The following is a 13,033-nucleotide window of genomic DNA, read 5'->3' as shown; positions in this document are numbered from 1 at the left end:
TTCTAACGGGAACTCTGGACCATATAATATTGTTTATCTTAATTGAGGACTCCAGCCTCGAATATGGGGCAGTCTTTTGAGTCACCAGAACTAGGATGGCTTTTAAAAAGTGCAGGTCTCAAGGAAAGCGATCCATTTACCTCCCATTTCCGGAGTTGGGACGTTTATTCTTCTAAATGCAGGTGTTTATGAGAACATGTGTTGTATGTCTTTGCTCAGAGTGTTTGAAAGCAAATTGAAAGTTGTTACGACTTTCGGAGGAGTTTGTGTGGATTCTTACAGTTGGAAAGGTTTTCCCACGGACACACACAGCGATAACTAGCCTCCTAGGCAGAGATAATAAGACCTTAAATGTCAGTGAAGTCCTTGTGTGTTATTTGTGCATGCTAGCAAGAAAGAATTGCATCACCAAGTGTAACACACTTTGGCAATGCACCACTTCCTGTGTTTTCTAGTGCTGCTTCAAACATGCACCACGCTAGATTCTGTCAGTTCAGCAATACTTTGTATGAGCGTCATGCCAAAAGGCCTCCAATAAATGTTGTGGAGTTCACAGCCTTCACAGCATCTTTGAATCCTTTCCTCCCCCAACTTGGAAACATGCCATCAAGGGCCGTTGAGTTGAAACACTGCCCCCCCTGACCCATTTTTAAACTACTCCACCCTCGTCTAAATGGCTAAATCACAGGATGATGACTGAGATTATTACAACAGGTTTAACCAAGTGTATGACTACCTATTTGAATTGGGGGTCCGTTAATTTCCTTTTGCACGTTTATATTTGTGAAATATATAAGCCCAATCTGCAGTGCATCAGCATGCTCCTTCATCAGTTTGTCAGGGTGCCAAATGGTAGCATGTCTCTTTGATGGAAGTTTGTCCCTGCAGATACAATCGCTCTACTCCCAGACTTCCTGCTTGTCCTGATAAGACAAGGATCCTAAGTCAGCACTTTTTTTTGTTGTGCTCTAGATTTTAGTAGCATGCTCGGAAGCATTTCTGAACAATAAAACATACATTATTGGTACTCTAACACCAAGTAATGATATTTGATTCTCTCATTTGACTAATCCTTCTTTATTAAGGGAAGCTTCACTGAGATCCACGCTCCCTTTTACAGGAACACCCTAAACACACAGACCAGTTTTAGATTAGTCCTGGAGCAAATCAAATACATTTGTCTCCACATGAAATACCCCTTTAACACTTAAACACTGCTAATCCACCACTGACACAATGTTGTCAAAGTGCAGTTTAACTTTTCCTTTACCCTCGAGCTGTGTGACCTTGTCTGTAGGGCAGCAGGGAGGAGAACGAGGTGTCATGAAAGATGAGCCTCCGAATGGTCAAACCCCTCTGTTTTATGTTCTCTACATTGAATTGTAATTATTGCTTTAATAACCTCTTTGTCGTAACATCAAGGGCATATTTTACTCACTGTGTTCGTACAGACTTATTGAAAAGTGAGAAGGGCCGAGGGCTACAGGTTGACACAGTTTCCATGTTTTGTTCTTTTATTCGAGCTGAAACAAGGAAGGAAAGAAGGTTTGCTTGAATAACACATGGAAGGATATACAAGGATCAATAAAGGATAGGAAAGCAGGAGTTCAATCGGGAAAGATCATTTTTCTGTAAGTCAAATAAATCTTACAATGCCAGCACAATTCATCCATTCTACTGGACTTACCCCTCTAGAATCATGCAACAAGACTCCTTATTGGACTTGTTGACATATTTGGATTTAGTACGTTAGAAATTGAATTTATTCCTTCATTATTTCATCTTTTCTTGCCCATTGCTCCTAGTGCATACCTGACACATTTTTTCTGAACCTAGATCTTTTATATTTGAGGATTTTTTCCATGTTTTCTTAGAGTGTGGCGTGGAACCATTACTCATATTGGCCTGGACGCAGTTACTGTCACATTGGTGATTCTTCTGCATTTGAAATGTCTTGCCAAGTAGATATGTAGAAAGACTAAGCTCCTGTGAACATTTGTGTGTTCTAACAGCTGAAGTGGCTGCTATACAACATAGACTTATCAGCACAATTATCCAGCATGTGGCTGGTGTTAATGTCCAACTGTGGTTGTGGTGCATAGCACAAATACTGTACAGTATTTTACTCCCCAGCACACAATCTGCTGCCACTGACGAGCTGCAAACTAACTGTTGTTTTCTCGTTTCAGGTCCGGAAGTGTCGCTAATGACTGGGTCGAGATCTACTCGTTCGTGAAGAACCTCACCGACAGATTTGTGAGGTCAGTACAAAGCTAGTGTTGATGTCAGGCATTGTCTTTGGAAACAACGTTTTAGGGTTTCATAATGCTCGCAGAAGTGAATTATGCTCCATAGAATAAGATTCATGGTTTCAAATAAATATAAAAAAGCCATTTTAATGTTAGAATAATTTTCATAGAGAAAACAAAATTCACTATTTTATAAAGATGACGTAGTAGGTCAACCATACCCTCTGTACCAAAATACCCAATTTTTTGCATGTTTAATATATTCAATTATCTTTTGCAGTTAATGGCTATAATTACAGAGCCTACGACATTAGTTGCATCTCCCACCTGTTTTTACAAACTATCAAATAGCTAAATCTATGACACCCTTTTTGCACATAATTCTTTAAAAAGACGAAAGCAGAGAAACCAGCTTGAAACGTTCGGCTTGCATAACGTTTGACTCAAACGGCGCCTGCCAGCACAGTACAGACGGCGGCGACCCAGCCAGAATGAAGTGGTTGGTTGAAGAAAATAGCAAAGGCACCAGGTGGGAGTGGGTGGCAGAGAGGAGCAGTCTTCTGGGCTGTGAGAATGGCCATTCGCACCGGGGGGGTCCGGCTCCACACTTATCCCCTGCTTCCACCACAGAATGGCTGACAGGCAGACAATGTACAGTAAAGCAAAAGAACACTGGAAGGCGACGAGGACAATCTGCTAAACAATGCTCGCTCACCAAGAGCTCTTCTGTCGCGCCATGTGGAGCAAACTGGACTACTTCATCAACCCCCTCCCCCACCACCACCACCCTCTGATATGTCCTTGGCATCACTGTGTCTTAGTCTTTCTATACTGCTTCAGCAGTAACATGTACAATCACAATCCCCACCGAAAGCCTTAAGTCACCACCCACCATTTATCCTCGTCTCGAGCTACTTTTAAGTCCACATATGAAACTCGCAGACAGGATGTGGATGTATACGGCTGCTACCGCCACCAGCCAAATGTGGCCGTGTGGCTTAAAGATTGTGCTAGGTTTGCGGGGGAGGATCGCGACTGGGCCATGCGTCACGTGGGTGAGAAATATCAGCACCTCTCCTTATGCTCCGAAGGCTTCGGATCTCTGAAGGAAACACTTGTGTGCTTAACTATCTGAAGTTTAGCTCGCTCCGTGGGATGGAATCTGTGTGCTGTGTGGTTGGTACAGTCACAGGAAGTAACTCTGACTACATCTCCTAAGTCTTATAGCTTTAGAATATTAATACTTTATGGGAATCAGGGACGTTTTTTTAAGAAAACATTTGACTATTTCACCTCCTTTTTAAAGGTTACTGATTGCATGCAGGATTTTAAATAGAGATCTTAGAGAGCTTAGATCCTACTTTCTCTAGGAAATTCCATTTCTGAAATCAGATTGAGTCTTTCTTGCTCCTATGTGTAAAAAGCTAATTAAACTAACTTTGCATTGATTGATGTTTCTATGCTTTTGTTGTTGTATTAATTTTCAAATTGCGCTGTTTTGTAAACCACAGCAACTAAGAGACAGTAAATATATGTATTTCACATCCGTACTTTACTCAACCCATTATATAATGTCGTTATAGTTTCTAATTTTATATTCGTTGTTAGATAAGTTGATGCATGCATGCGCGATAACAATATTTTATTATGAGATGTTAAAAAAATTGTCTTTTGTCAGCGTGACGTGAAGAGCAGGATTGAATTCTTCAGGCCATTATGCATGCTCAGAATTAAGTTCATTTCTATAATTTGATTCATCTGCCTGTACAGCACTTTGGTCAACTGAAGGTTGTTTTAAATGTGCTATATAAATAAAGATTGAGATTGATTGAGACTTAGACTGCAGGTTGGGGTGAGAAAAGGAGTCCCTCTCCAAGATGGACAAACATGTATTAGATGCATTGGGAACAGCTCACAGAGACTGAAAAGACAAGCATAGAATCACAATGTAGAGACATAAGATTACAATATTAGTAAGATGAATAAAAAAGTGTTGCACACATTTTTGAAAACATTTGATATCCTTTGTATATAACTCTTTGCATTTTAGTCTATATCTTAATAAGGCAAAAATAAAACCTGTATGTTAGGAAAATAATTGAAGACATGCATCCCTGAAGGCTTATTTATTATGTTAAATATAAAAGACTTTTGTTGAGAAGCATGTCATATTGCTTGAATAAATAAAAAAAACCTCAGGTCTTATGTCGCCACCACTATTGAAACTGTTGAAACAACTGCCTGCCAAACAAGGAGACAACTAATGGCAACACTTAAAATGTGGACAGTTTGGGGTACTTCAAGATTCTGAGTTACCTTTACGGTTTAAGTACTTTTGGTACCTGTTCTTGAATGTACTTCAGTAAAATCACAGGGATTGTATTGAAATATTTTCCCTTTGTGGCATTACAGCTCTAACTAGAGTGAAGTATTATTTGACTTGTTTGTAACCATTTTTGTAATTGTCAATTCCAGCAAGTACATTTGTGCAGTGGGACTTGTACATTTTCCTTCACTTTTGTGTGGATTTAAATGTTCACAGCAGGATGCATATATGTGTATAGTTTTCTGAGGCAGTGAGTGTGCTGTTATATAACAGAGGGAGTGATACTGAATGTAAACAGCCTCTGTGGTCAGGGACACATCGGAGTGTCCAGTGACAGTTCACACCTTAAACACTCACAGGTACAAAGTACACTATATCTGTGTAACACGATGTGTGTTCGAGTGTTTATGTGTGACTCATCCTCACAACATGTTTACTGTCTGTGAGTTGATTAATCACTTCCTTCAGTCCCACTGAAGCTTCTTTAAGTCGCACATTAATATTAGTTGACATTGAAAAAGCTGTTTACTTAATTATACTCATCTGTTTAATTCTCCTGAACTGAGCTGAACCTCTATGAAGTTATATATAAAGCTGTCAGTCACACTGACTCCTAAAACAGTGTTTTACATGTCATACTGTGTGGGGGGTAGATAAAGAAGATGAAGGGCGGATATGATTAGGAAGAGAAGATCTTAATAAATATCACAACATTATAATATACTGTCCATATATTTTGATAAAACATGACATTTCTAATTCCTATTTTGTATTTTTTTTTTTTCAGCCCCAGAACGAGAGTCTCGTTCATCGTGTTCTCGGCCAGAGCAGAAGTCCTGCTTCCTCTGACCGGAGACGGGTACTGAACCCTAACACACACAATTCTGTTTAAATGGTTACTGTACCTTAACTCTAAGAAGTCTCATGGCCTAAATACTGTGTTGTTGTAAAATAGTAACGGTGATAACAAAGTCTAGTCTTTGGCCTAAATTAGGTATACGACTTCTGTTTGTATGTGCAAGTTTAGTACCAGAACAAAAGTTTATTGCTACATACTATCGGGAGGTTCAGTTGATTTGGGTTTTCAAGAACTTATTTTTTGCGGGAAATGTTTGCATGATTGAGGTGAGATTTAATTTGCCTTGGGCCTCAAAAGGCCAAACTGAATAGTACAGCAAAGTGCATGTGTACTATTACTCAACCATTTATTATTTTGTGTGTTTTTTAGATACGCGATAGAACAGGGTCTGAAACGCTTGCGGGCCGTTAAGCCAGCAGGTGAAACATATATGCATGAGGGAATAAAAGAGGTAAGGTTACTTTCTAAAATAAACCCAATTACGGCTCAGAAGCTTTTTTTGTAAATATACTTGTGAGCTTGAGATGTGATGTAACGTTTGGTGTCATTTGAACCTGAAGGCCTCAGCTCAGATACAGGCGCAGAAGACCAAGTCTTCCAGCATCATCCTGGCTCTGACTGATGGGAAACTGGAAACCTACATTCACGAGCTCACAGTGATAGAGGTTAGGTTCACATTATCTAACACAAATCTTGCTTTACACATTTTAAAATGCTACGTTTTTTTTCTTTTTTTGTTATTTATATGTGGCTTTTTTTTCTGAATGTGAAATGTTTTGTTACATCCAACCTGTTGCACATCATCCCCTCATTTGTTTGATCCTCAGGCTGACAAGGCGAGGACATTCGGAGCCCGTGTTTACTGTGTGGGTATCAAAGACTTCGATGAGCAGCAGGTAAGAAAGCTTGAGTCTTAATCTGAAGCAGTGTGCGCTAAATCACATTTTAAAAGCGAGAGACATGTTGCCATGTTGGAAGAGTGTCAAGAAAGGTAAACACAAGTATTGTGAGCGCTATTACCTGTAATGAAAATCCATGTCTTAAAGTAATATCAATAAAAACTCTAGTAAACAACTCCTGCAGCATAATCCACTTTTCAGATGCTCATCTGTCATTGGTTTAGCTCCACGTAGTCATTTATTTTGTTTGAATAATGTGAAATATTCTGCTTCAAGTAGAATTCTCGAGCTCCCTTGACATCACTATCTGTATATTTAGACATTTCGTCAATGTTAATGATTTCTTTATTTTTTAAATTGACTTTATTAGCTAGATAATAAGTTGGCTTGATAATCTAAAGTGCTGTCACCATTCGGCTACTGTGGTGCTCCATTATTAAAGACAAAAAGAAATAGGTAAAACTAAATTGAGATGATTTTCAAATGGCAACAAATGACGATATGTTACTGATATTGCACAAAGTGAACTCATGAACTGCACTAAATGAAACGGTGGGTGTTACCTTTAGAATTCCAACAATCTATGAACCAGTGTGGAACCATGAACAAAGAAAACCAATCTGATCATTCTTTACCAATTTCTTTCAGGATTTTCAAATCCATAACAAAACTCATAATATATTTACTCGTATGTAAATATATTATCAGGTTATATATAGAGTTTTTACATATTTGCAGTATATACCAGTCATATCAGTTATAGACCGTTTGCACTATTCACACTGTTCAACACATTGAATTGGCCACAGAAAAACAAAATGTCCACAACATATAATCTTCACTGATTTCAGTCTGCACCAAAGTCAGTGCTATCTGCCGTTTTACTGTCCCTCTCACAACATGGTGGCCTGTCCCTTGGTAACCATTGGTAACAATCCTGTGATGAGCTCTTAAGTTAAATAACAAAGACAATATTGCTCCAAGTGATTTTTTTTTTTAATGGTTGAGCAAAGTGTTTGCCACAGTCATGCCATCTGCTATGTCTCCTCCTGCCCATGATATGAAAGGAAAGACAGTGCTCCGTCATAAAGAGGATAAGAGAAAAAGAAGAAAGCAGTTATTACATCTCTTCTTGTTGATTCAACTCTTGATGATACCAACAGCTTGCTGATGTAGCGGACACCAAGGACCAAGTGTTTCCTGTCAAAGATGGCTTCCAGGCACTCAAAGGCATCGTCAATTCTGTAAGTGCGCCTACTTTCTGTTTGTGTGTATGTGGTCCTGGACGGCAGTCAGCTCAGGTTTATGTAAATGTATAGACAAATAGGTGGAATTTAACACTAATGTCCAAAATGGGAAATTGTGAAAATAAAAACAAACTTATAAGTGTTCCTGGCTTCATTGAAGTTTGCACACATTAAAACAGAACCTCTGCATGGAAACTGTTTGTGGAAATAACTGCTGGCTGTGTCCCCACTTTGTAGGTGGAAATGTCTTTGCCACTCTGTAGCAAATGAAGACGTGCAAGCAGCTTGACAGTTAGTCACTGTCCACAGTGCCATCCTCCTCACCGTGTCTTTATTGTGTTTAGCACACTATTGCTTTTATTTCTGAAAATAAAAGCCAGCGTAAGGCATCAACCCCATCTTGCTGTATCAGTCAATAGAGTCCCTTAAACAGTGTTTATATGAAGTTTCCCTCCTCACCCGCTGCTAGCCAATTAGTAATACTTTCCATTTGCTGCAGCTTTTTGGGCTGAAACGCTGTCAGCCAAGGCGGGGGTTTGTATGGCATCATTTCTACATGACTTTGACCCCGGAGCCCTGCGGAGCGCACCGCCCTGAGCTGGACTTTACATCTCTGTGTTTAGGGAAAGACCAAACTGTGAGACTTGCAGCCGGAGGGAAGCAGAGCCAAAGGGTGTGTCTTGTTTCTGTTGTGTGATCCAAAGTAAAAACAACTATGATTGATTTTCCACAGCCTGACTACAGAGTGAAAGAAGGTTGTCTAAAACTGTGGCTCTCATTACCCCAAAAATGTGGGACCATGCACATCAATTCAGAATATGCCAAATAGTTATTCCTTTCTCCTTATATTCATCTTAAATTATTTTAACAACATAAACACAAGGTAAAGTGCATGTATAATAATTTGATATAGTATATATATTTTATAATTTCATTTGAGTGTCCATGTTTTGGTTCTTGAATCAGGAATGAAGTCTTAATAAAGTCCTTGAAACAGTGGTTTAAAAAAGGCAACACTGATACCTTCAAATAGCTATAATGTTTGTTTATTATACAGCATTAGTAACCATGACTCGAACTAGTCCTGACTCATAACATCATCTCTAAGGAGCATGTGAATCCATCCTGTAACACAAAGGGTGGATTTGATTATCTAGTAAATGGGAGGAATATGCTTTCAATCTGTTTTTGCTGAGCTAAGGGAATCCTTTATTTTTCATTTTAAGAGCATGCACAGGGTCACAAGGTCTCCTTTTGCCTCAAAGCCATTTACATATATTTGAATCTTTCCAAAAAATGATTACAGCCTGTACAAAATGGTCCTGCACAACAAAATAAAGCTCATCCCGTCAGTCCTTCGGAGGCTCAAAGTGCCAGCATCCGAGTGCATTCTTCTCTGATTAGTAATAACGGATTCCTGACTAGTTGGCCTCCTCACTCCTCTTTTTAGATTTGGAGGATTTGAGATCATCTGTGCAGCCTTTTTCTGCAGGATCTGCCTCAGTGACCGGCGTGATAAAACGCACAGAGAGAGTTCAGGAAAGTTGTGTTCCTGCGCCGTTTATTTGTCCTCTGTGCTTCACTGGACCACTGTCTTCTAAGCTGTGGGCCTTTTGGGAAAACCCCAAATTGCGAAGTAGCCATGACGTTATCGTTTACTTCAGCTGCGATCTGTACAGTGTCGCCAACTCCAACATGCATTCCTGTTTGACATTGGATTACCCTTCCACCTAATTATGTCCGCTAAAAGACCGGTCTCACGCTTTCAGAAAGCCCAGCAGTTACGCTGTCGTAGATATACAAATTCATTTGAGTATTTGGAAGACTGCCTTGTCTCCCCGCTGCAGCCTGTAAATAATGATTGTCGCTAGATCCAAGAAAAATGAAAAGCTGCTGTTTGAGTTCTAATGCCTCTAATCTCCACTGCTAAAGCTTTTAATATATGTATCTCCAAAATGCTTAGTTCCTTCAACCCTGACGGATTACTTAATACAACCATCAATCTTTAAAAAGCCTTACATTTTAAAGGAAATGTTACTCTTCCAAATTCCCTATTTAGAGCAACATTTCTACACTTAGATGTCATTCTTTGAGTCCCTCCTTAATTTTAAGCAAAGGCACGCAAACACTCCTTTTTCTTCTCCTCCCCTTTTTGCTCGGGCACTGCCAAGGAAGTAATTAGACGGGGAAAATAGTGGCTCAGAGGAACAGCAGCAGATCCTTTTCCTCCCAGCTGTCATCTGCAAGCCTCTCCCCTTTTCTCGATCCCATATCAAACCATCATATTTAATAAGGCCTCTGTAAACAGTCCCGTCTTCCTCTCCTTAGATTGAAGTTTCACCCAACATCAAATGAAAGGTTCAAGCATCCTATATTGCAGTTAATATGCTTCTTTTTACCGACTGTGTACTGGGATTTGCATAGTTCGTCCTTTGTTGATTTATTGAATCACAGCGGATAGTGTGGCTCCATGACAGTGGGCTCACACAGGCCTCTTTATATGATAATGCGGGATCCCGGAGGTTTTTTAATAGATCTGAGAAATGCAATAGTCTTGCATAATTTTCCCATAAAGGCTGACACAGCTGCCGTTCTTCCCTCCTGTTCTCCTCGCCGCCGATATTTAGCGCTCTCCTTTAGACGCCAGGCCCCGATCAGGAGCGAGACATTTCTCAGGTGTTGCACCCTAATCTGTTTTCTAAACTTGACAGAGCCGATAACAGCCAGGACTTGATGTGTTTATTCTTGGCCCTCAAGCGATAATGTACCCATTTCCTTTTTCCCCTCATCCTCCAGATATTAAAGCGTTCGTGCACAGAGATCCTGAGTGTGGAGCCCTCCAGTGTCTGTGTGAACGGTGAGTGGACTCTCCTGCTGCACTGTGCACACATCATGCTTTCCAGGCTCATGGTTACTTCTTGCTTAGATCAATCACTAAGGGCAGTATAGGACACTTGCATAACCTCATTACCACCTCATACCCACATGTTGCATTCTTTTATCACTTCAACACACATCCCTTAAGTTTACAGGTTGATCCACTTAAATCGGTGGCTATCAACATTTGCTCCTCCTCTGAACAGTTTTGAATTCATCCCGTCAAAATATTTAATTTCATTGGGCTTTGGTGTCCTGAACTCAAGTATCTTGTATTTCACATGGAAAAACTGAGGTGAGAGTAAAGTCAGAAAAAAAAGTTTGGGATCGGAAATGTATTCTTTCTTACAAATGCATCCTGTGACCCTTATTTACCCCCCTCTATTAATTGGGTGAGACCCCTGGGTTGTGAACATCTGGTGTAAATAACATGTAAATATTTGATCATTGAACTCGCAGAAGATACGATGTCAAGTGTCCAGCTGTGCAACACACAACATAAACCACAGAAGTTACATAGAGTTCAAACATGATTCTGCATGGTCCTGCCAGCTGAAAGCTTTGATTTGTCTTTTGATTGGCCCTCATGCAGACTCCCACGGTGCTCATTTTGTTCTTTTTCTCGTGAAACTTTAAAGTGGCCCTTTTTATGCTTTTTGTTGTTTTCCCTTTCCTTTAGTGTGTTTTAATGCATGTAAATGGTCTGCAAAGGATCACATTCCAAAGCTCCCTCCAGAGGGAGTTTCTCTTTTTGAACATTACATAATGTAACTATAGGTTACTTACATAACCCCAGTTCTCAGAGTAAGATGTAGTGAGATGTCTCACAATGGGATGCGCCTCATCGCGGAGAAAACAGAAGCATCAATCTCATTACGTCAATCCTGATTGGCTGGTGATCTTGACGTCAGCGTCAGGGAATCCACCCACCCTATAAGTAGCTTGTGCCACGTTGCATCGTGACCTCTAAGGATATGAACGTACACGCCCTGTCGGCACCGTCGAGGGGGCTCCCTGTATGACCGAGTCCGGCCCCTCCCCTGCTAGAAAAGTGGGTGTGGGGCCTCGGGACCGGGATACCCGGACCGGCACTCACCATGTTAGACTTATGTCACCCCAGAGGGCGTCTTCCACTATTTTGTGATAAGTCCTCACGTTCTCGAAGGAGGTGGTCCAGAGAGATACTTGACATTCACCTCCCACAAAATCCTCCTTACCACGGAAGTTTTTCCCGTGGTGGAGAAAAGTTAAAGGACAACCCCAATTCAACAATAGTAAAGGATGTCCTGGATTAACTATTTGTGTCTTCGGAAAACACTGCTAGGTTTCAATATGGACAAACGATAACGACGTACGGTACACCCGAAACTCCCTTTTCCTGCCGATCGGTTTGTAAGGAACCAGACGCAAAATATACTTTCCCCGAGCGTCCGAGGAGGGACAAAGGTCCAGTGACCACGGGAATCCCTGACTGTCACCAAAATACTACCCGAGTGAGCTTGGGGTAAACTTGGGACCTTCCTCGACTGTACCTCGTGGACAGCGACTGTCCTGTCACGACAATGACCGGGACCGTCAGCGGTTCGCTACAGACACTATAACGTCGTGAGAGACATGTAGGAAGCACGTGAGTCAAACGGGGGCCCCGTTTGCGCTTCTCACAAAGACCTGCGGTGGGACGGAAATATGGAGTCCCACCAACCAAGTACATGGGGTTAACTGTAACTCCGTAAAGGAGGCGGCGACACAAAGGAGGCCCTTGTCGCCGGCTTAAACGACACAGGTCAAGTGCACGAATGCGGAATATACCTGTCCAGTTTTCTCAAAACATCATCACTGGTTTGGAAGTAATAGGACCCGATTGGGAGTCTTCCGTGTCGGCAATGGTTCGTTGCCGAGAGGCGGTGACCTAACAACCTTCGCTAACGAAACCGGACACGCCTCAGTCCCAATACGTCCTGGAATGCCCAGACGCACCGAGTAAGCTGAGCACCAGACCGATGTAGGACCGAACAGTTCCCACAAAGGTAGGCTCTGTAAACCACGTCGCCGCTCGACCCAGGAGCGGCAGTGAAAACAGGCCGAAATGTCCCGATCTGCAGAGACGAGACTCACCGGGTGCTCGTCACGACCCGGGCACAACTTCAGTCTCGAGAGGACAATTCAAGACCAACCAAAACCACTAAAAGACCCTATTCGAACAGACCGTTATGCCCTCGAAGGTATAGGGTATCACTCCTGGTAGCTTCTCACAATACTTACTCTTGATATCCCAATGAATGCAATGGGGTCCAAGAGTCTCATTGACATCACTCTACAGAGTGGTCTGCCGGGAGGAACGATCCACTTCGCTCTTCTCCACGAACAAAACGACCAAACAAACCACTAAAAGCTCTATTGAACAGACCGTTAATGCCCCCTCGAAGTTATAGGGTATCACTCTGTAAGCTTGCACGCACACATACTTACTACTTACTGATATCCCAATGATGCAATTGGGTCAAGAGTCTCATTGTACATCAACTCTACAGAGTGGTCTGCCGGGAGGAACGATTCACTTCGCTCCTCTCTCACGA

General features: G+C 41.4%; 1 protein-coding gene across 1 annotated transcript in view; it reads left to right on the top strand.

Annotated features, from left to right (window-relative positions):
• The first annotated feature begins 2,183 nt into the window (after positions 1-2,183).
• Positions 2,184-13,033, top strand: part of LOC104944039 (anthrax toxin receptor 1-like) — a 20,243-nt gene continuing 9,393 nt past the window's right edge. The window contains exons 1-7 of the mRNA XM_010769506.1: positions 2,184-2,261; positions 5,363-5,434; positions 5,804-5,885; positions 5,995-6,099; positions 6,262-6,330; positions 7,497-7,577; positions 10,377-10,437. Coding sequence (XP_010767808.1) covers positions 5,865-5,885; positions 5,995-6,099; positions 6,262-6,330; positions 7,497-7,577; positions 10,377-10,437 — 337 coding nt within the window. The 5' untranslated portion in view covers positions 2,184-2,261; positions 5,363-5,434; positions 5,804-5,864. The remainder of the gene's footprint in view (positions 2,262-5,362; positions 5,435-5,803; positions 5,886-5,994; positions 6,100-6,261; positions 6,331-7,496; positions 7,578-10,376; positions 10,438-13,033) is intronic.

This window comes from Notothenia coriiceps, unplaced genomic scaffold, assembly GCF_000735185.1.
Source record: "Notothenia coriiceps isolate Sejong01 unplaced genomic scaffold, NC01 NC01_scaffold00007389, whole genome shotgun sequence".
Taxonomy (NCBI): Eukaryota; Metazoa; Chordata; class Actinopteri; order Perciformes; family Nototheniidae; genus Notothenia; species Notothenia coriiceps.
Note: the sequence above shows the minus strand (reverse complement) of the source record. Positions and strands in the feature narration are given on the sequence as shown.